Below are 23580 nucleotides of genomic sequence, written 5' to 3'. Positions count from 1 at the left end.
ATTTCAGTTCAAAGTCAAACTTAAATGGCGTTTCTTACTTGATGTGATTGAAGAAATGTAAGTATCCTTCATAATAAAAAATGTGGTAATACCATAGCAATGATTTTGTCATACAATGTCAAATATAGCTATCTATTTGTATTAAATAAAAAGTTATTTTAAAAACACAAATAAGTCTGAAATGAAGACAGCTATGTTATCAGCCTATCCTTAGCATGATTGTATTGTAATTACCAATCTAAATCAATTCAGCACTGTATTGGACTATTACTATTTTTTTTTTTAATTTGAGGATGACTCAGTAGGGGATTTGGCCACTTATGGTAATTTAGAGAGAGCTAAAGGAAGGCACTAAGTTAAGTAAGAACCAAACAAATCTCACCCCTAACACAACTGTGTCTCTAGAGCCATCTCCACTGGATATTTGTAGGCTTATTCTGTGTAGATAGGACTTACCTATTCCAATGTGCGGAGTACTCCTAGGCATAGAAATGCTAGTTCCGTACAAGAAGAAATTGAGAGGTAACAGTTTTATGGTTTCATAAATGTATGTAATATGAGTAAAGTTAATCATACGATTCTCTTCATTAGTATGTCTACTGAATGTTTGTCAGATAGAAGTTAGCACTCTTTAAAGGAACAATTTGAAGAAGGAGTTTGATTCACTTTCTTCCAGCTGTAGAAAAGTTTTCCATCTGAATTTACTAGCTCTAATAATAGATCTCTAGAGAAAGCCTATGTACCAGGGAAGGTAGATGTGGGGCGATGAAGAAAGAAGTTTGGTATCAGTCCAAATGTAGAAAAATGTTGTGAGCCCTAAAATGATGCTTAATTGTTTAAAAGGTATTTTTCACATTTTATAGGGTCCTCCTGGCCCGTCTGGTGAGGCTGGCCCACCAGGTCCTCCTGGAAAAAGAGTAAGTTTTTAAAATTCTTTATTTGAAACATCCACTCATTATCTACTGTGTATATAAACTTACATAGTATTCTTAAGCTGTAGGCAGCACATTACAATGATGCTGAAAGATGTAAGTGATGGAGAACAGGGTAATTTTTTACAATTGTCAAAATTCTTATTAAAATAGAATACACTTCAAAAGATTTAATCTGTCACAAGAAGAAGTAGTTTCCTACTTCTCTTTGCTAAGGTCTCCCCTCTGTACAAACGGAGGCTGTTACAAAAGATGGATGGAACCCTGAACTTCAACTGTTGGGCAGTAGAGGGAGATGGAATGCCAAAGCCTAATACTAGCTAAAAACATGGTAAAAACCTGAATGCAGATATCATTAGAGAGAGCTCAGGAATCAGTCCGCAAGTCCTGTTAGCTTGCTTTACCTTATCAAGCTTCTCTGATTTGGGAACATGGCCGGATTTTAACAAAAGATGACAGGAAAATGGAAATAAAGAGATCTTGTTAAAAATACTGCCTCCATCACAGACCTGTACCCCTGGGGATAAAAATATATGTTTATAAAAAATAAAAAATTTAAAAAAAGTACTGCCTCCAGTAGATCCTAGGAGATTCACTTGAACTGTCTTTTTCTTATGACTGTATTATTTTCATAATAAAACCATGTCTGTTGACCTGCTTCTCCCAGCATTTATATCAACATACATTGTTCCCTGCATCACCTTTAGTCTATTTTCTGACCTCTCTGCAAACAAAATACATTTCTTAGGTTCATCCCCCTTTCGGTAATTAATGCAAGAGCACAGAGACCAGAGATCACTGTTGTTTTCTAATGGTAGATTTGTTTTAGGAGGATTTTCACACTACACATCCTCATTTACATATTGTACTAACAGATTTTAATTTTGTCCCTGGGCGATATGAATTCGAGTCCATATTTACAAACATTTGTCTTTGCCAGAAATGAATTTAGTCTATATTAAACATCTTCTCTGAATATGATTTTCTCTTCACTGACCAAGTGATTTTTTTGCCTTCCTTCTTCCCCCTTCTTATATTCTAACAACATCCTAGATAAGGTTCTTATTATTTTGTTTTGCTTTTATTGTTGTCATTGGCAGCCCCAAAGCATGATCTTGGTAGAAAAAAAATGTATTACGAAACAACCATTGGGCTGTTATTCTTAGAAAGTAATTACAAAGTGTAACATGATTTTTGAGATCTCTTGCCTATTTTTGCCTGCAGTCTGAATGCCATTAAAACTTTCTAGATGGATGAGTAAATGATAATAAACCTTCCTAATAGAATATTGATCAGAGTGTTGCAAGTGGCAGTGATACTGAGAAACAAGATTCTAACTGTTATTGAACAAGTAGGAAAATTAAGTTGTCATTTGTAGTACATGTACCTTCTGTCATGTATTTGTAATACGGGAGAATAAATGTACATTTCCTTAAGGCACTGGAAGATTGTACAGTTTATGTCAATAAACCATGGAATTTTAATCTCAAGCTATCATTATAGCTATTTGAAACCAAGAGCTAGTTCCATGCTCTTTTATTGAAAAAACTCCAAGAAGTCACTAAAATAATTCAACATTATAAAATGCACAAAATTTACCTGTTAAATGGAATTTTATTTTTTTTAAAGATTTTATTTATTTATTTGACAGACAGAGATGACAAGCAGGCAGAGAGGCAGGCCGATGGAGGGAAAAGCAGACTCCCTGCTGAGCAGAGAGCCTGATGCGGGGCTCAATCCCAGGACCCTGGGATCATGACTTGAGCCGAAGGCAGAGGCTTTAACCCACTGAGCCACCCAGGCGCCCCTTAAATGGAATTTTAAAGACTCAAGCTCATATTGCCATAGGAAAGTTCACAATAAAAAATTAAAATAATTGAATTATTAATTGGTAGAAATACAGAGAAAGATATATATATGTTTATATTTGTGTATACACACACACACACACCCTGTATAATGTATATATATTATTATTATATATGTGCATATATTCTTATTATATATTCTTTCCACCCCTATGCTTTTATGCATGAATGTGGATGGTCAAAAGATAAAGTGTTAGAAGGAAACATCCCTCCCATATTTACCCACACAAAGATTCAGATCAAAGATTAGATTCTTAGGAAAGCCTTCCCTACTGTCAAACTAGAACAATGTGCCTACTTTATACACCTACTTCATCTTAGCATATTTTGTAATGTACTGTCTTTGTTAATTTTGATGTCTATCTTCATAACTAAACTTCATGAACTCCTAGGATTTCACAGGGGTTTTTCTCTTTTTGTTTTTTGTGTATTATCCACAGCACATTTCTGTCACATAAAGACAATTTAAATATTTTTTGCATGAATGGAAGAATAGATAGATTATAGATTAATATTATAAAATGTGACTAGTGGGGAGAAGCTTAAGCAGTGCATTTTATATAAAGTATATTTCTCATGGTGAAAAAATTCCATTTAAGTGTTTACTGGTAGAAAATTAACTGGAGTCTGTTTTATTGTCTCATGTTCTAGGAGGCATTTTCCAATAAGAACAGTCATTAGTTTATGAAATTACAGCCAGTAGTTTGCTAGATTAAGTCCTTGACCATCTGTTTATGCAAATACATGAGAAATAAATGACTAAGATGAGAATTGGTCTTTACGCATTATTAATTTTTTTCTATTCTAGAAAAAGTGTGTTTATCTGTTTTTATCCCTGTCTTTTTTAACAAAGAATCTGTGCCATCTGGAAAAAAATATAAGAAACAGGGATGTCTGCATGGCTCTGTCAGTTGTATCTGCCTTCAGCTCAGGTCATGATCCCAGGATCGACTCCTGCATCCAAGTCCCGAATCAGGCTCCTTGCTTGGCGGGGAACTGCCTCTGCCTGCCACTTCTGCTGGTTGTGCTCTCTCTCTCTCTCACTGACAAATAAATAAAATCCTTAGGGGAAAAAAAAAAAAAAGAAAGAGAGAGAGAAAAAAAAAGGAAATGGGAAAAATGAGATAAAGAACAGAGAAAATCCATTTAATATGGATTTCCACCATGACAGATGTCAGGTATTCATTCAAAGAGGGAAGAAATTCTTTTGGGATGGAGAAACTATTTGAATTGCAATTTTGTGTGTGTGTTGTAGTTTACTTGTGTTTAGATTCTCTAAGCTTTTCAGACTCAGATTTTCTTTTCTCTCTTGCAGGAAAAGCAATGTTTTTGTTACATTTTTAGAGAGCTGATGACTTGCTTTTTTAAAGATCTAGATATTTATAAATCTTCTATAATGTTGATGTGTGTAAATGCGATCCTTTGAGAAGACTGCATACCCGGATGTCACTAGTTTAAGGAAAACCTTCATAGAATAAGGAAAATAATTTCTATTTCCAAAATCACAGTCGTTATGGTTGTTTAGGTTTGCATATGCTAATATTTCAAGTATCATACCAAAATAATTTATGACAAGATTTTAACACTAGGAGTTATTTGAAGCTGATGCTTGCTTACATGCAGAAATCCTCTTGCATAAATAACATGAAATTAAAAAGAAGCACTTAGGGTTTTTTTTTTTTTTAATTTAATTTATTTATTTGAAAGAGAGAGACACAGATAGAGAAGGAACACAAACAGAGGGAGTGGGAGAAGGAGAAGCAGTTTCCTGCTGAGCAGGCAGCCCGATTTGGGGCTGGATTCCAGGACCCTGGGATCATGACCTGAGCCCAAGGCAGATGCTTAATGACTGAGCCAACCAGGCAACCCTAGAAAAACTTAAGTTTTAAGAATATATTATTGTTAACATAATACTGCTGCCTCAAGAGACTGTTTCAGAATTTGTACATTTCTTCTTTGGGCTGAGGCACAATATGTGCCTGATCATGTATGGCATTACAGTGATGATATTGAGAAAATAATAACAAAGGTTGTAGTCATTGATTCTTTCTAAGATAAATGAATTCACAGAATACTCTGATTTTGATGAAGTGCCTGATACTCATTTCAAACGTGGATTGAAAGACCATTTGAAAGGCTAGCATGTGCTCACCATTAGCATATTAATATGGCTTCTGGAAAAGAGAAAGTCATCCTTCTACCTAACCTTATTTTCAACAATTAACACCATCTCCACTCTTCTCTCCAACCTCCAACCTCAATCTCGGTTGCTGATTTTGAGTACAATTCATTGCAAAAATTGAAGTAAACAGATAGAAAACAAGAGAGTCTGGGAGAAAAGGAAATGTAATTTCTTAGAGATCATAGAGTTTCTCTTTCAGACTGTATGTATGTTTGAATTTGTGCAGAAAATTCCAAAATTAGATTGAATCTTAATGCTTGTTAAGTAATGGTAAAAATTCAGTTGATTAGTGGACATGAAATATTTTATAATAAAATTGTAAATTTTATGTGTCTTAGAATAAATTATTGCAAATGGATTGGGGGTAGTTTTAGAGGTCAAAAGCATTGTATCGTGTTCTTACTGGGCTGTTAACCCAAGTGTCCGGCTTTTGTTGATTTGGAAGTTACTAAGAAATGGTGTGAGGAGGCAATGTAATTAATAGAAACAAAATTTAGATATAATGATAATTATTACATCTCCTATTTAGCTTGAAAACTTGATGATTTCTTTGATACCTTGAATGTTATGTTTGTATTATAAGTGACTCTTTTCTCATTTTATTATAAGATTTAGAAATATCATGCTTTGTATTTCACAGATGACTATGTAAATGTAAGAAGGAAATATGAATATCAGATGTCAAAATCTGATTTTATATTACAGGATCATGGTAAATCTATTTTTTAGCCAACTCACAATTTTCCAATTAAAACAAGTAGCTTAAAAAAATAAACAAGTAGTTTCAAACATGGAATTTATATTTTTCAGGTATTATAATAAGCATGTTTGGAAAAAGTAATTTGTTGACATGGTGTCTACAAATGTATTTTGAGAGTCTATTTTGTTTGATCCGAGTCTCAGGTTGCCAACATGGTGAAAAATATAGGTAAAATACTTTATAAAAGTCTGGGTCCAGGCTTTATGCTCTTAAGCACCATATTCCATATCTCTATTTGATACTGCTGCACTGGAAAGCTTGAAAAATACTTTTACATGTGTTATCTCATTTAAATTTAACAACAATTCTGTAGCAAGAGGATTTTTTAAAAAAAGATTTTATTTATTTATTTGACAGAAATCACAAGTAAACAGAGAGGCAGGCAGAGAGAGGGGGGAAGCAGGCTCCTCGCTGAGCAGAGAGCCTGATGCGGGACTCGATCCCAGGACCCTGGGATTATGACCTGAGTTGAAGGCAACGGTTTAACCCACTGAGCCACCCAGGTGCCCTGAGCAAGAGGATTTTTATTGGTAATATTTTATGGATGAAAGAATGTAAATTCAGGAATACTAATAAATTGTTAAAAGTCACAAGCTAACAAAAAAAGAACTATAGAAAGTTGGATTTGACAGCTTTCTTACAAAGATGCATATATCGTCGAGGAGTAATATTACAAATAGCTTTAAACAAATTAGTAATTAGCATCTCTCCATAGCAATCTATGCAGCTGTGCAGAAGTCAGGCAAACACCAGAATATTCTCTTAAGCTGTTGGATGACATATGGAGTGTGAAGATATTTTTTTTCTGCTCTTGCTCTAATACTAGATTTTAAAAAGTGGTGATAAGTATTTTTATGTCACTCATTTATGTGAATTGCATAGTTCTGGAAAATGAAAATAAAATTTCTGCTGACAGTCGAGATTTTAAATGTGCACTGCCCTAGTCTGAACATGATCCTATAAGAATACATAGCATATGGATGTTCTAAGATTGAGAAAGGAGCCAATCTTAAAACACATTTAAGGATGGAAGGGAAATCTACTACATGCAACTAATTCTAAATTATACAACATAAAAAAATGATACCTGAGTATTTAACGCAGTAAGAGTGACTAAGCCAACAGTATTTCTTAAAAAAATTACTGTTTCTTTACGTTGATATGATGTGATTATCTGTTAATCATTTATTTTTAATATTCTAACTGCAAGTTTTTATATAAACGGGTTTTGATTTTTCTCCTTGTGTTTTAAACTAAATAGCTGTAGACAGCCACAGTTTATTGGACTCTGTTACAGTTTAAACTGGAGTATTTGTGAATAAGTCTTCAGTTATGTTAGTTTTATATGCAATATGAGTTTTAAGTGCAGTTTTCTGTTTATAGGGTCCTCCCGGAGCTGCAGGTGCAGAGGGAAGACAAGGTGAAAAAGGTGCTAAGGTAAAATATATGTTTGAACGTCTTATGGACACATTGAACAACATCTATTTCAGTACTTTTAATAATATAAAAAAATATTTTCTCATTATCAACATGTTCACACATTTTATTTTCTAACAGGGAGAAGCAGGTGCCGAAGGTCCTCCTGGAAAAACTGGCCCAGTTGGCCCTCAGGGACCTGCTGGAAAACCCGGTCCAGAGGGTCTTCGGGGCATCCCTGGCCCAGTGGTGAGCATCTCTGCTAAAAGATGCCATTTGGGGAACATTTTATTTCCCCCCCAAAAAATTACGAATGAAAATGTGCATGTCAGCATCATTTCATAAGGTATTGTGTGGCTGTTTTATGGGAATTCAGTAAATATTATGCAGGCATTAAAGCCAGATACTTTTCAAATACCTAAATACGTCGTTTATTTAATAAGTGCAAGGTGAAATTCCAACACAGAAAGGCAGAATAGAAACGGAACCCTAAGAATTCAAAGATGTACAGTTTCTATACATACATCTGTATAGACATACACAATGTAAAAAGACTCAAAATTGCTTATAACATTTGTCGATGTTCTGCCTGTGATAGGATGCCAAGTGATGTTTCTGCGTTCTCTCTTTTTGGATTTCCAAAACTGAAATTAAAAAAAAAAAATCTACGCTTTTGTTAATTAAAAAAATCCATTATGTTTATTTTCTATAGGGAGAACAAGGTCTCCCTGGAGCTGCGGGCCAAGATGGGCCTCCTGGTCCCATGGTAAGTCTGATCTTTTGTTATTTAGAAAGGGAGAAATCCAGAAACAAAATTGTTTATAAGCTAGAATTTCTGAAGTTTTATATTATAAATTAGTTTATATTTTGTACAATATTCAAGGAAGTTTACTACTTAGACTTAAAAAGGGGAACGTAATCCTCAATGATAGATTATTTGGAAAATATGCCACTTGATCAGATCTTTCCTTTCTTATGTCCTTTGGATAAAAAAATGTATTTCCACTCTGAATAAAATGCCACTAATGGTCCAGCCAGTTCTTTTCCAAATGTGGACAGTTCCCCAAATGCATGCAATTACACTTCGTTTCCTGGCACTTCATTTAAAAGAATGACATTGGCACAGGCACATAGTGATTCCTTCACCAAATAAATTGTTCTGAAACAGGCTGAAAGATAAAACATTAACCTCCATTAGTGAAGAAAGGCATAATTATTACAACTGAAGCTTGGTTACTATCATAAACCCTATGTGCAAAAAATGCTTGAGCTATGCAACAGAGCATTTAACTGACCAGCATACACTGTTCATAGATAGGAGTTCATTATAGGTGCCAAGGCTAAACCTGCTACCGAACCTAGGTGGAAGTGAAAATCTAAGTCTTGCCTTTAAAGTCATTGTTTTCCGGGGGCATTTGGGTGGTTCAGTTGGTAAGAGTCTGCCTTCAGCTTAGGTCATGATCCCGGGGTTCTGGGATCTAGCCTTACATCAGGCTCCCTGCTCAGTGGGGAGTCTGCTTCTCCCTCTTCCTCTGCCTGCCAGTCTGCATCCTTGTGCTCTCTCTCTCTCTAATAAACAAACAAAAAAAAAACTGTAATAAAAAATCATTTTTTCTAGTGACAGATTCTATTTTATTGTAGAGGCATTTGAAATTCATTGTCCCAAAATAGTTGTATGTAAAGGGATTAATCAAAATAGCTAATAAAACCTAAAGCATTATACAAACATGATGCGTATTGATTCAAATAGTCAAATGCTTCTGTAGAGCAATTTACATTTTACAAAAATACCTCTTATCATGAATATATTACATACCCAGAATGCCATCAAAACTGGGATTCCTAATCTTAATTATTGTGGAAGAATTTTGGCCATTCCTTTTAGTAAAAATGTCACAAAATAAAGCAAATATTTCATGTTACAGAGATAACTTTTTTAACTTTCACTGAAAAGTTAAAGATCATTTATTTTTGCATGAGGATAAAAGTTATCAAATTTTGAGTGACCTCAAGCCGGAGATTATCAAATCTGCACATGACGCCATTAGCATCAGAACAGGGACCTGGCTGAAGCCCAGGTCTGTGCCACTGTATAAGGAATATTCTCCTTAGATATGGTAAACTCTTAACTGAAGAGTCAGAGCCTGGAAAAAAAATAATTCACCTTAATGTCACCTTAAAATTTGCCAGAGATTTTTTTCTTGTTATTTCAGATTTTCCAATAAGTATTCTGACCTTTCTCCAGATGAAATAAAAAACATCATGCTGAAGATTTCCTTCCGATAATATTAAAAATAAAACCATCAGACATACCACCTGACTCCAGCTTGTAAAAGTTTATATTTTTGACTCTTAGGTAAATGTGAGTTTACTGAGCAAGGGGCAGAACAATGCAAACCCTTTTAGGCAGAGTGAAGTGAAAAACTTCTGAATGTAACAGTATGGGTACCATGCCTCTCCTCTCTCTGGCTCCTTTTTTTTTATCAGAGAGGACTTATAATGTGACTAGACCGTAGCTTTTTCATAGCATCAATTAGTTTGACAATATTTAATTTTAATGAAAATTAAAGTTTTAATTTCATCAATTAGTTTGATGATATTTAATTTTAATGAAAATTAGTTGGTTCTCATGAAGTGAGGATGGGCAGAGAAACCATCTTCAGGATGCTTTTTTTTTTTTTTTAAGATTTTATTTATTTATTTGACAGACAAAGATCACAAGTAGGCAGAGAGGCAGGCAGAGAGAGGGGGAAGCAGGCTCCCCGCTGAGCAGAGAGCCCGATGCGGGGCTCGATCCCAGGACCCTGGGATCATGACCTGAGCCGAAGGCAGAGGTTTAACCCACTGAGCCACCCAGGCGCCCTCAGGATGCTTTTTAAGGCAATTTAATCAGCTTTTCAACTCAGCTAAGAACAAATTATTTTAGTGTAAATTTTTGATTATGGTTAATGGTTAAGGTCATTGACTCTCAAGCAAGCTCCCTCGTTTCAAGAACAAACACTACCACTTATGTGCTGGACTTTAGGAAACCTATTTATTTATTTATTTAGCTTTTGTTTCCTCATCTGTAAAATTAGAATATCAGTAACATCTACTTATGGGATATTATGACGTTTAAATGAATTAAATATGGATATTAATATCTCCTACCCCATAGGATTCTTATGTTAATTAAATAAGTTATACATAAAACACTTAGACCATTAATTGGCACTAGGAGCACCAAATCAAGAGTTATTAATAGAACGAAATGATGTTTTGAAAATAAACAATTTCATGTTTTTGTGAAAAGTAACTAAATTTGGGGTGCCTGCATGGCTCAGTCTGTACAGAATGTGACTGTTTATCTTGGGGTTCTATGTTCCGGCCCCACATTGGGAGTAGGGTTTACTTAAAAAAAATTAACTAAATTTGTTTGAAAGACACTGATTGTTAAACAAATGAAAAGGACCAATAAATAAATTATGCTTACAGCAGTTAGAGTATAAAGTAGGTGAGTACTATAATAGAATCAAGTAGAGAATGCTAACTGTATTCAGAGTAGGACTGTTAAAATGCCCTTTCCTCTGGGGACCTTTCCCTCCTCAGAAGTATGGTAAGATTATTAAAGGAGAAAAAAAAGAGGCTTAAATGTGTATGGAAGGCTTAAAAATGTGGGAGGTAAAAATAAGAGATTTCAAAACTCTTACAAATTTGCATTCATCTCTGAAATTAATCCATGTGAAATTCATCTGAATATTCTTTCCATAATGTGTTTTTCCTCATTACAGTTATAAATATATTCACATGCACATCCCAGTCTGCACACGTTTCAGAAGCCTGTTTATCATCGTATTTCCGCAGCTACCTGTTGGGTCTCTTTCGCCCTTCTAGAAGCTGCCTGAAACTTCCTGCTGTAGGGTCCACTAGTCAGACAATACCACCCAACATTCCCCTTTCCCCAACTTTTAAACACAACTTAGCTGTTCAGTAAGTAGGACTTAACGTGCTTTCATCACTCTAGATAGCCAGCTACCCAGGTAGATGATCGTGCTTTAACAGAGCGTTCAGCTGTATGGATGCCTTGCCTTTTCCTCTGGCTTTTGTTTTATCAGAGAGCATTTATACACTTCCTTATACACTGACTTTACTTAAAGTGGTATTTTGTAGGTATTTTATATACAAATTTATGTTAACCTTTAAAATGGAAATTCTTTGGGTTGAGAGTGAAACAGATCTTTTAAAACTTTTAAAATGTTACGTGTTTTGTTCTTGCCTACTCTGTAATCAGCTCTACTAGAGTTCAGATATGGTACAGTATTTATTTTTCACTTTAAAAGTTAGACATTTCTCATAGTAAAAATTAAACTTCTATAAATGCATGAATTTATGTACATATATATTTAGAATCACCATATGGAACCGAGGATAGATTAACTAGTACATATGAGAGCTAACAGAAAGCTAAGGACAATGATGAGATTATATAAAGAATAATAAAAGCATTTTTTAAGTTGAATCAAATTTTCAGGTAGTCAACAAGAAAAAGAGATGAAAAATTACCATAATATAATCAGACATTCCTTTTATTCACATACTGATAAATAAAATATCTGATAGCATTATTTTTCAAACCGTAAGTGCCTGAAAAAAATGGTAGGATGGCTTACTGAATGCAGTTTGATTTTTTTTTTTTATGCTACCTTTGAACTATCTGTAGGCAGGGTTGAGATACGTAGCATTCCAAAATGATTCACCTGGTTTAAATAGTAAAGCATTTGCTTTTCGCCAAATTAAATATTATTTCATGATATTGCATTCTAAATATAGTGCGGGATCTACAGTTTCTTTAAACTTCAGTGCACTAGAGTTTTGAGATGCATATCAAAGCAAATATTCTGTAAAGCATAATACTGCAGGGGAAAATGTTTGATTATATATTCTAGACACTTAAGAATGTATTATCCTTGTTTTCCTTTTCACTTACTACTTATGAATTATGTATTTCCCTAGGGTTTTTCAATTTGCAATATCCTAAATAGGAAATAGAAAATATGTACTTGGAATAGCATTTTTATATGCACAATTGATATTTTTTATATATTCCAAGTTCAGAGCCTTATTTATAACTGCTATCAATATCATAACTTTACCAATTTCTATTTCCACCTGATGAAAATGATAAGAAACTTATTTTGCTTGGTAAATTTGCCCTCAGATAATGTTTGCAAGTTCATAAGAAATTATTAGCTTAGAGGAATTAATCCTCATTTCCTCTAGCTCGTTTATGTACATTTATAGAAATGATTTAAAATGCATGAACACCATGTCTGGTATATTTCGCATTAAGCCTGAGTAATTGAAATTCCAGTGTTTCTTCACCTTCAACCTTCTCCTCTTTCTCTTCTCCCTCCTCTTCTCCTTGTCCTTTTCCTTCTCCTTTTTTGCCATTTTAGCTTATACTATAAGAATGTGGTGAGAAGCCTGACTGATAACTGTAATTTTTCAAAAAATGCTCTACTGCATTGTTTATACAGTATTTTTGTAGGTGTGATTTCTCTTTCATTATTACAATACTGTGATTCAGTTATTACTATTAGAGTACCTTCGTAAGTGAAGCTCCGAGACAGTAAGTGATAGATCCAAGGTCACCCAACTAATGTGTGGTTAGACCTGAGACTGAATGAAGCAGTGATTAGAATATTGATGTTTGGCAAGCAGCATCCCTACCAGATCTCCCACTTAGAGCAAAATTTCTGTAAAGTATATCATACACCCAAAAAAAGTTTGAGTGTAGAATGAGAAGTGAAGAAAGAAAAAAATCTAGCCTGTACATAGTTTTAGTCTGGAGAATATATTTACTTTTAATTGACATTATGTCAGGTTAAACCAATATTCTTAAAAGGTTTCTACTACTGGTACAAGCATATGGTTCTTTCATGCACCTATGTTTTTACTAGAACCATTTTTTTCATACTTTTTTATGCCACCTTGTTCTAACATGTAGAGTCTTTGGCATTTATCCCGAGGGTGACATGGTCTCAAGAAATTATTTAAGTGATTCCATTACTCATTGATATTATGCCTTTTAAAATCTGTTATAGGGAAACATTATTTTCCTCACGATTCATCATGCATTTCTGATAAAATCAGAAAATAGTAGACGTGAAATATATTCCCTTAACTTAAAAATTATTAAACTAGTAGAACTAAATAGGTAATGCTTTTATTTTAACACAAATGAGATTTTTTTATGCTATTCTGATTTGCATATTGATTTAACCTGGTTTGGGACCTAACGCCACAGAACCCTCTCTCTCAAAGCGTAATGAGTATCAAACTTACGAAACAGATCCCTGGTCTCTTAACTGGAGAATTTCAGATTCAGTTGGTCTGAGTGAGGCCCAAGAATTTGCTTTTCTAGTAAAAAGTTCACAGATGATGCTAATGCTGCTGCTTTGAGGACGACACTTTGAGATCCACTATGATAGGGTGTTAGTAGATAAGATGAAAGTTCGATTTTCAAACCCAGCCTTAGAATATACTTGGAAGTAAATTTGGTAATATCTTTGTCATCTACTTTTTGTCTGTAAGGGATTTAACAAAGTGGCATGATTAGTTTTATACAAAAGAAAGTCTGACCTGAATTAGTATAAATTTATGTCTGAGGATTAATAATTTTCTCCTTATTAGAAGAATTATTATTAGGGGCACCTGGGTGGCTCACTGGGCTAAGCCTCTGCCTTCGAGTCAGGTCCTGGTCTCAGGGTCCTGGGGTCGAGCCCCGCGTAGGGCTCCTTGCTCAGTGGGGAGACTGCTTCTCCCTCTCTCTCTCTGCTGTTCCCCCTGCTTGTGCTCTCTCTTCCTCTGTCAAATAAATAAATAACATCTTTTTAAAAAAGATCACTATTAGGCACATTCACACTTAAAATAGCACCTGAAAATAATTTGTATCTATTGGTAATGGAATGATGTAGGGAAATTGTCCACTTCTATATCAATATACTTAGAGAATTTCAAATCTTTCATAAATTAAAACAAATACAAATATATATAATAAGTATTAGTCCTAAATACTATTGTTACACAGTACTAATTGTACGAATCCTGTTCTTATTTTCCCCTGATGATCAGGGATTTGGTTTAAGGTACAGATGTGAGTAATTAAGGAATCCAAAAGGCTCATCTATTCAATCTAAGGAGATAGGAATTATAATCCTCGATTTATAGATAAGAAAACTGAAGCTCTTTTTGGTTAGCTAATTTAAATTGCTAATAAGAGAGGCTGGCTTCTATCCCAAGTCTATCCTATTCTGATCCCATACTTTTTAAATTACATCATACTACTTGGGTCAGATCCACGGCTCTTAATACTTTAAATTCACAAAAATGATGAACTGAGACTTAACGTGCTCTTTCACATGGAAGATTCAAAGTGTCTGGGTAGAGAGGAAAAAAATTGCTCATGGTAGCCTTGAAGAAGATCCAGTAGTATCTATATACAGTGGTATAGTTTGGTAAAAGTTAAAACAATTCAATTCCTAAGTGCCATGTTAAGAATCAATTTTAAAATTCAATTCAATATAAATAATTCAAATTCATAGAGAAACTGTAGAAATATTTCGCTTTGTTTTTCTGGCAGCCTTACTACTGCAGGTAGTAGTGACCTATATTTTGTAGCCTTATCTTGACTCTGATTTCATCAATCACATCCTTACTAACCATCTTTTAGTGTCAGTTCCACTTCTGACAGAAACTCTTGCCAGTTTCATTTGTCATTAGTTTCAGAACAAGGGTCATATTTTGTATTACCTTCGATATGGGATACACTGATTTTTATATAAAAATGTTTGTTACAAAGTCATTAATATGAATAATTCCGTGGGCAGGGGTAAGAACTAAGAATTAGTTGATGAAGGCATGACATGATTTTCATAAAAATATAATTTAGAATAAATGGATAAATGTGTTATCCCTGGACCATAAAATAGTTAATTGGTAAAATAGAGATGTTTATATGAAAAAGCTAATTGTTTTATTATTTAATTTACAAATCATTTATATAAAATCATTTATATAAAAGGAATTACAGTTAAAAATACTGTTTGAGTTTGCTTAGGAAAAGTGGTTATCAAAGGTCAGTTGACTGTCAAAAATATTTGGGGATTTTTTTTTAATTTTTCAGGAAATACTGTAATGTATTTGACTTTGTAATGTATTTGACAACCGAAATATTTGATTGATTTGATGTATAATTTGAAAATCCCTTCTTCTAAAATTATTTAAAAATTTATCCTTTTTTAGTTTAAAGACCATGCAAACCATGCCTTGTTTCTAATTTCACATTTCTGTGGTCCAACTTGTCCATAGGATGCTTTATAATTGTGGTTAAATATTAAACCATAGAGTTTTAAACAAGCAAAATTATTTTGAATCCTGAAGAATAAGCACTAATCATTATTAATTGTTTTTGAACTCTGTCATATTACCAAAACCAAACTTGCCCTGTGGGTAGTAATATGATTCTCTAACTCATACCTACTCTATGTATGTTTATTATTTCTTATTATTTAGGGACCTCCTGGTTTACCTGGTCTCAAAGGTGACCCTGGTTCCAAGGGTGAGAAGGTGAGAGTAAAAACACATGTTACTACAATTTTGATATCCCAATAGCAGAGACAATAATTTTTCATATTAAAATCACTCAAAAGGAAATTTCAAAGAATATCTTTGTCCTTCTAACCAAGGAAAAAGCTGCCAATCCTCTGTTTCCCAGATGAATTTAGAGGAGAGAAAATATACAAAGTCATAGTGAAAAATGGATCAGAATTCAGTGTTATCTTTTTTCAATGTCCCCTTGTTGGAACCATATGGAGAAAGCATATGGTTATACTAAAATAACCCTTCAGAAAATAAACAGATGGAATAACAAAATGCCCATTTTCATGTTTTTAAACATGAAAATGAAAAATTTAAGCTATAATACCTTTGAAGTAGTAATTTGATCTTCCAGAATGTATGCTGAGTTGCACCAAATAATTAAAGAAAATAAGCCTTTTTAGAAGGCCATTAATGTTTTTTGGATTACTTTTAAATTTCCAAATGTCTCTTAAGGACTATAGAATTTCTGAAAAGTAGAAATCATTTCATATAAAATATGCTTATGAAAATAATGACTTTTCAGTTATTTCATCAATGAAATAATTCTTAGTGGAGAATTCATTTTAAGTAAATGAAACACTGAAGATGATACTTTTAGAAAGCATTCTGTTTCCTAAAATTCCTCCCCACCAATAAAAGTCTCCCTTGATATAAGCAGTAAATGATCCTGTTAGGTAAGAGAAAAGCAGGTTCTTAATCCTTTATATCATTCAGAAAGGGTTAAAGTTTCTTTTTTTTTTTTTTTTTTACTTTTATGTTTTGTAAACTTAGTGTGCAATTATTTTATGACTATAGTTTAGTAGATGGTTGTAATTTATATATTGTTAAATTTCTTTTCTCTGCCTTCTAAAGGGACATCCGGGTTTAATTGGCCTGATTGGTCCTCCAGGCGAACAAGGTGAAAAGGGTGACAGAGGACTCCCCGGAACTCAAGGATCTCCAGGAGCAAAGGGGGATGGAGTGAGTAAAGATATAAATTATTCTCCTACTCCTTTCCAGTCGTACACACACACACACACACTCGCACATGTGCACATTCCATTAAACATGACCAAGGAAGGGGGTGATTTAGAGTATCTTTAATCTCTTTAAGTCAGTGATGTTTTCAAGAAGAAATTTGCTTAATCTTAAAGTAATAAATTAAAAACATGATAAGTTAGAAATCGAAAAATTATAGTTCAGTAGTTAATTACACAAAAATTTATCGAATTTCCAAAACATACAAGTTATTATTCTGAAGGCTGCTTTATATCTATAAAGATACAGACATTGAAGCAAATGGGGAAAAAAGTACAGATTACCTTGCAACGGTTATTTCTTAGATTCACAATGAAAAGTTTTAGGCTATTCTTACATATTTCTGCATAATCAAAACCCTGCAGTTGTGTTGTTATGCACTAATCTTGTGCATAAACTAGCTGAGGAAAACTCTAATTTGGATGCTTCTCTCTGCAGGGAATTCCGGGTCCTGCTGGTCCCATAGGTCCACCTGGTCCCCCAGGCTTACCAGTAAGTACGAGACGAAAGAATTTTGTAAAGTAAACTTGTAAATAGACCAAAGAGTCATGAATTCTCCAGATTTTTATCTGCCCTTTTGCCTTTGCTTTTTTCTAGGGCCCTCAAGGTCCAAAGGGTACCAAAGGCTCTGCTGTAAGTACTTTTGCATTTGGGTTTTCATTTTTCAGGGAAGTCCACTCAAATGCCTTGTTCTTCATTTATCTTGTTCCTTTGCCCACCCCACGCCCCACAGGGACCTGCCGGCCAGAAGGGTGACAGTGGTCTTCCAGGGCCTCCGGGGCCTCCGGTAAGTGCAGAGTAACAAGACTGATGTCCTGGCAGTTAGCGTCCTGAGACTGCCAGTGATTTCTCTGAATTTATAAGAAGGATGGAAAAAAAGGCATTTTCTCAAAGTGCTGATTTTTCTAGGAAATAGCAACTATATTACGTAATCAGGTCCCCATGCCAAGGTTTTCTTTTAATTGAATATATAAAGATACATTAACTATATATTCTGATAATCTAGTTTTTATTTGTTTTTCAAGAAAATGACATACTTTTTTATGTCACAATTTTATGAAAGCAATTGATTGTATGCCACAAATATATGTCTGACCACACTAGGAATAAAGACAAGAGTTTAGATACTTGGCATTTGTTTGCCTACTGTATATAATGTTCAACCAAAAAGCAGTAGCAATTTGTAACATTTATTAATGCTGACATTTTCCAGGCTTCACATTACTACTAAGTGAGAGATCCACCTTGCTAGGGCTGCCATAACAGGCACCACAAACAAGATGGCTTAAATAATATCAATGTACTGTCTGACGGTTCTAACGGCCACAAGTCCTAGATCAGACTGTGGGAGGCATCGGTTCCTTCTGAGGACTGTGGAGCTGAAGGTCTGTTCCATGGTCCTCTCCTTGGCTCATAAATGGCCGTCTTCTCCTATCTTTTCCTATCATCTTCTTTGTGTGTCCCATAAATTTCCTCTTACAAGGATACCAGTCATATTGAGCTAGGATCCACCCTAATGCCCTTATATTTACTTAACTAATTATATATCTACAGAGACCTCATGTCAAAATGAGGTCTTATTCTACGGTACTGGTGCTTAGGACTTCTACAGAGAACTTTTTGTGACACAATCCATACCGGTATGGATTTGACTATTTGGTGTAGTTCTACTCTTGCCATAAATGCAAATTCAAGTCTGGTTGCATTTTCTAAGCTTTTTAATTTAGGCAGTTTTAGCTTATATTTGAAGTAAGTTAATCTGCATTTTTAAAAGTTTAACGTTTCATAATATAAATTATTATCAAGCACAATAGACAATTCATTAAGTAGCATAAGAACCCTAAAATGGTGTTTTAATCTTCAGAGACTAAAATCTAGTTGTGGAGGTAAGACAGGTAAATGAGGTAAATAATCAGGTAATGCACATATGTTCACACAAATCTTTTGCTACACTACTTATGTAGAAAAAGTTCCAGATATCATCAGAGTTGGTGTCTACTTTAGTATCCCTACTAGATTATTTTTAAAAAACTTACCAAGTTTACATATCTATCTACCTATATATGTATATATATATAAATATATATTAGCAATTAGAGAAAACATTGAAAATAGGAAAAACATTGAAAATCTAAACCAACTGTAATTTCTTATAACAGTGACATAACTAGTGATATTTATGCAGAATATTCTATCTTCAGAAGCAATTACATGCACGTTATCTCTTTCCCAGGGTCCACCTGGCGAAGTCATTCAGCCTTTACCAATCTTGTCACCCAAAAAAACAAGAAGACATGTTGAAAACATGCAAGCAGATGCAGGTGATAATATTCTTGATTACTCAGATGGAATGGAGGAAATATTCGGCTCCCTCAATTCCCTGAAACAAGACATCGAACATATGAAGTTTCCAATGGGTACTCAGACTAACCCAGCCCGAACTTGCAAAGACCTGCAACTCAGCCATCCTGACTTCCCAGATGGTATGTTAATAATATAATGACACAGCAAATGTACTTTACGACGATGCATTGTCAGCTCTTTCATTCTAGTTAAATGTTCAATATAGAATCTAAATAAAACTAAAGCAAATGATAATTATTCATTCCAATCTTGTAGACAGAAAAAGTCATTTACACTGTGCAATTTAAGATCTGCTTCAGATGGGGCGCCTGGGTGGCTCAGTGGGTTAAGCCGCTGCCTTAGGCTCAGGTCATGATCTCGGGGTCCTGGGATCGAGTCCCACATTGGGCTCTCTGCTCAGCAGGGAGCCTGCTTCCTCCTCTCTCTCTGCCTGCCTCTCTGCCTACTTGTGATCTCTCTTGTCAAATAAATAAATAAAATCTTTAAAAAAAACAAAAAAAAGATCTGCTTCAGAGAGTCCTTTGCCATTTTTTGATGATTATAGATAACATAAATGCATTTTCCCTGTACTAACAATCATAGAACAGGTTTTTTGTGTGCATGCATGTGCACATTAGTATATAATTATTTATATCCTATAACCTAAGTTATTTTACATTGATATGAGTAAAATTAACATGATTAACAGCTTAACTGAATCGTATTTGACCTATCAGTTTAGCAGGCATTTGGTTAATAGAATATTTAAGAATTCAGATAGCTTGGGGCAAAAATTTGTGTAATGGATCCACAAATAATCGAGCTGTGAACAATTTATTTGTAATAATAATCAAGATATTTTATTATACTTACCATTTTTTTAAAAAGATTTTATTTATTTATTTGACAGAGACAGAGATCACAAGCAGGCATCTTAAATTTCCCACTTTACGTGTAAATATTTTATCACTCTTTTTACTGTTGGGACAATATTATTTTTCTCTGTCAATCATATAAGAATGCTGTAACTGAGATCTAAATAATTCAATACAGACAGAAAATTTCAATGTGATTCAGAAATAGCCACCACCATAAAGGAAGAATGTCATAAACTCTTTTCTTAATCAAGAATAGCCTGTTGAAACTAAAACACAAGTAGCTACTAAGGGTTCCATATAGACTAATAACCAAGGTCTTCAAATGTATAATATGTGTATGTGAAAAAGATATATTCAGTTCAGTAGTAATGCAGTGATTTATAAGAATGATTCAGACTTTGATCTAGCTAAGATAATCATACTTTATTGAAATTCAAATATAAAAGATTACAACATGTACTGAGTTATAAAACATGATATGATTAATTAGAACCTGGGAAATCAAGAAAAATTTTTTGTAAATTTTGGAAAATGGAGAGTTCACCGTGAGCTATAGTTCTCTGTGGTTTCCATATAATAACTAGTATTATTAATTCTTCAATGTGTTAATTAATTACAATTAAATATTAGTTAATTAATTAAACAGTGCCAGACACTGTTCTTCAGACAGAGATTCATAGATAATGCAGAAGGAATAATGCCTTTGAGCTACTATTATCAAACAATGGAGACAGAAAAATCATAAGTAGTATTTATAGCATATTATGACAGATATTGTGGAAAAAATGAGTAGATAAGTAAGGGATGATTCGATTTTGGATAAATAAGATGTTAATATTTAAGGAGGTAACATTTAAGCTGAAACCTATAAAGAGGTAGCCAGTTATGCAAAGAATGGAAAGGGTGTTCTGGGCAGAGGATATGGGTAGTTTGAAAGCCTTGAAGAAGACAAGGTTCTAGTGTCTTCGAGGAACCTAATGTCTCCATGGCTAAAAAGTAGTGAGCAAAGCGGAAAATGACTTTGAAGTAATTTGGAAGAAAGCAAGGTAGAATCCAAAGAAGCTGGTTAAGGAGCTGTTGGATTAATCTAGGCAAAAAATTGTGGTGACTTGATTTAGGGGCCTGATAGTAAAAATAGGAGATGAATAAATTTGAGATAAATTGTACATGGTATCCATAGTATACAGAATTTATTGAATAAAGGTGTCTTGGTAATTATGTTATTATTATGTTATTTGAAGAACATTTAATGGCAATACTAGCAGATTAAATCAAGAGAAAAAATACCACAGATGAATCTTGGAACACTGAAAAAATAAAATTTACAAAAAAGGTAACAGAACATAAAAAAAAATCCACAGAATTTCTAAAAACTGTAAAATGTATCAAACATTAAGAGTGGTTATCCTGATGCGTAAAATCCTGATCATTTTCAACCTTTATATATATATATATTTTTTTTCCTGAGGATTTCAATTGGTTCCAGATGCAAATCTATAAATGGTGCAATCAGAAAAAATTTAAATGTTTTTTGTTAAATAAATATTTCAAGTGATCTGACATATAGTAGAAGCTAATTAACTATTAAGAGTACTCTCCCTGTTTATATACAGTAGTAGTAAAAGATAAAGCGATTGGTATTAGGTTTTTAAGAGTTCTAGTACAAGCTAAGCAATAAGAGATTTTGGAATGTGAAAAGTTAATAACCAGTAGATTCACATAATTCAGAGTAAAATTTAAAATGATGTGGCAGCATAGAAAATGGTAGGAGGGAAGCAAAGTGACATCAGATGTACATCAATGCTATCTCTCAATCGCTGTTAGCAACAAAAACTATATTGTCAATTATTTTAAAACAATTTTGTTATTCCTACTACTTACCATCTTTACTCATCTACTACTAATTTAATGGTCACCGTCATTCAAAGAGAGGTACATTTACTACAAGAAGTTTATGCTATAAAGTAATGCAAAAGTATGATCCCTGAGGCTAAGTAGATACTATCACCTCCATTGTTACAGATGAATAAACCACGGAAAAATACAGTGATTATTATACTCAGACTATTTAAGTAGTAAATAAAACATATGAGATTTAGGGTTAAGTTAGCTGATTCCAATATGCATGCAACTTACTTACAATGGCTAAACTGAATGTTAATATTTGAGGAGGTGACATTTAAGCTGAAATCGAAAACTAACAAACGTGCTAGGAACCAGAGTGTTCCGGGCAGACTGTATGGGCAAAGCTTTGATTCAGGCAAGGCAAAGGGTCACTCTAACTATTCAAATGCATACCCCAATGTGACCAGGAACATAAAGTGATTCTCATGGGAAAAGATCCAACAATATTAACTATTCTTTATTTCGCTAAGAAACTTTGATATTTAATGCAATCATTTTTCCTATGCATGTATTTTTATATGACATATTTTTTTCTACTTCTAGGTGAATATTGGATTGATCCTAACCAAGGATGCTCAGGAGATTCCTTCAAAGTTTACTGTAATTTCACGTCTGGTGGTGAGACTTGCATTTATCCAGACAAAAAATCTGAAGGAGTAAGTACCAATCTGTTTTGGTGGTGACTGTTGACAGTTCTTGCCATGTTTTTGCAATATTGAACTAAACAGGAAAATTATACTGTCATATTTTCATTTATCTGCTTTTCTTACAGGGTAATTAGAGCATTTCATTTGCATAAACATGAATAAGACACCAAAGTGATGCACAGAGTTAACAAATACTTCTCTCCTTTATCTTTTACCCAGATGTATTCTTTATGCACCTGCTTGTGCTCTAAAATTCTATGGCTTTTCCATGACACAGCACAGCTGATTCTCAAATTTTAGTGCGTGCATAGGATTCTTCATCCCAATTACCACACGATAGAACTCGCAGCTGTACATGATGTTCAAAATACACAATTTATAATCTTTTATATAAAGTAAAAGTATTGTCTGCATTTGCGTATTTTTTAAGTATTTAGTCTTTTCAAAAACATTTCTTGATTTTTACTGAGCAGTATCCATACATTTGAGTTCTATCTTTAAAGCTATGAAGACAAATTACTAATATAGGGAAAGATCTCTCACTAGCATAATTGTATTCTCCAGTTTCTGGTGATAGATGTTGCCTTTGTTTGTAATCTTGTAATAAATCACATTCTTAGTAAATGGTATAGGCATACAGAGGCACAGAAAGTCGTGAAGGCATGAGAAGTAGCTTTAGGTGTGTCTAATCTCTTGAGAGAAGTGAAGTTTGTGAGAAAAGGGTGGGTAGCAGTGGCAAGAGGCAAAGCAACTTCTGATTCCCAACCAAACGTGGCCTGTGGCGAAGCGTAATAAAATTCCTGTAGCCCCCCAACGAACCAGAGAACATGGAAAATGCCTCCCCTTACGCTGATAACTCTAATTCCCTACAGTGAGGCCTTAGATACCCATATGTTTTGCTGATGTTTGCAAAGCAAAACAATAAATGCAGATCTATTAAAGATTCTAAATATTCTTCCCAGCAGGAGATGATTAGGCTTGCTTCTTGCCAA

At 34.0% G+C, this 23580-nt stretch overlaps 1 protein-coding gene across 7 annotated transcripts in view; it reads left to right on the top strand.

Moving 5' to 3' along the window:
- Positions 1–23580, top strand: part of COL11A1 (collagen type XI alpha 1 chain) — a 204941-nt gene that overhangs the window by 176316 nt on the left and 5045 nt on the right. For all 7 annotated transcript variants that reach the window (XM_082686179.1, XM_082686184.1, XM_082686181.1 and 4 more), the window contains 11 exons: positions 864–917; positions 7126–7179; positions 7300–7407; positions 7871–7924; positions 15712–15765; positions 16651–16758; positions 17254–17307; positions 17413–17448; positions 17549–17602; positions 19049–19298; positions 22485–22597. In XM_082686179.1, the coding sequence (XP_082542305.1) occupies positions 864–917; positions 7126–7179; positions 7300–7407; positions 7871–7924; positions 15712–15765; positions 16651–16758; positions 17254–17307; positions 17413–17448; positions 17549–17602; positions 19049–19298; positions 22485–22597 (939 nt within the window). The remainder of the gene's footprint in view (positions 1–863; positions 918–7125; positions 7180–7299; positions 7408–7870; positions 7925–15711; positions 15766–16650; positions 16759–17253; positions 17308–17412; positions 17449–17548; positions 17603–19048; positions 19299–22484; positions 22598–23580) is intronic.

The sequence above is a fragment of the Mustela nivalis genome (assembly GCF_964662115.1).
Source record: "Mustela nivalis genome assembly, chromosome: 10".
Taxonomy (NCBI): domain Eukaryota; kingdom Metazoa; phylum Chordata; class Mammalia; order Carnivora; family Mustelidae; genus Mustela; species Mustela nivalis.
This window is presented reverse-complemented; position numbering and strand designations above follow the sequence as displayed.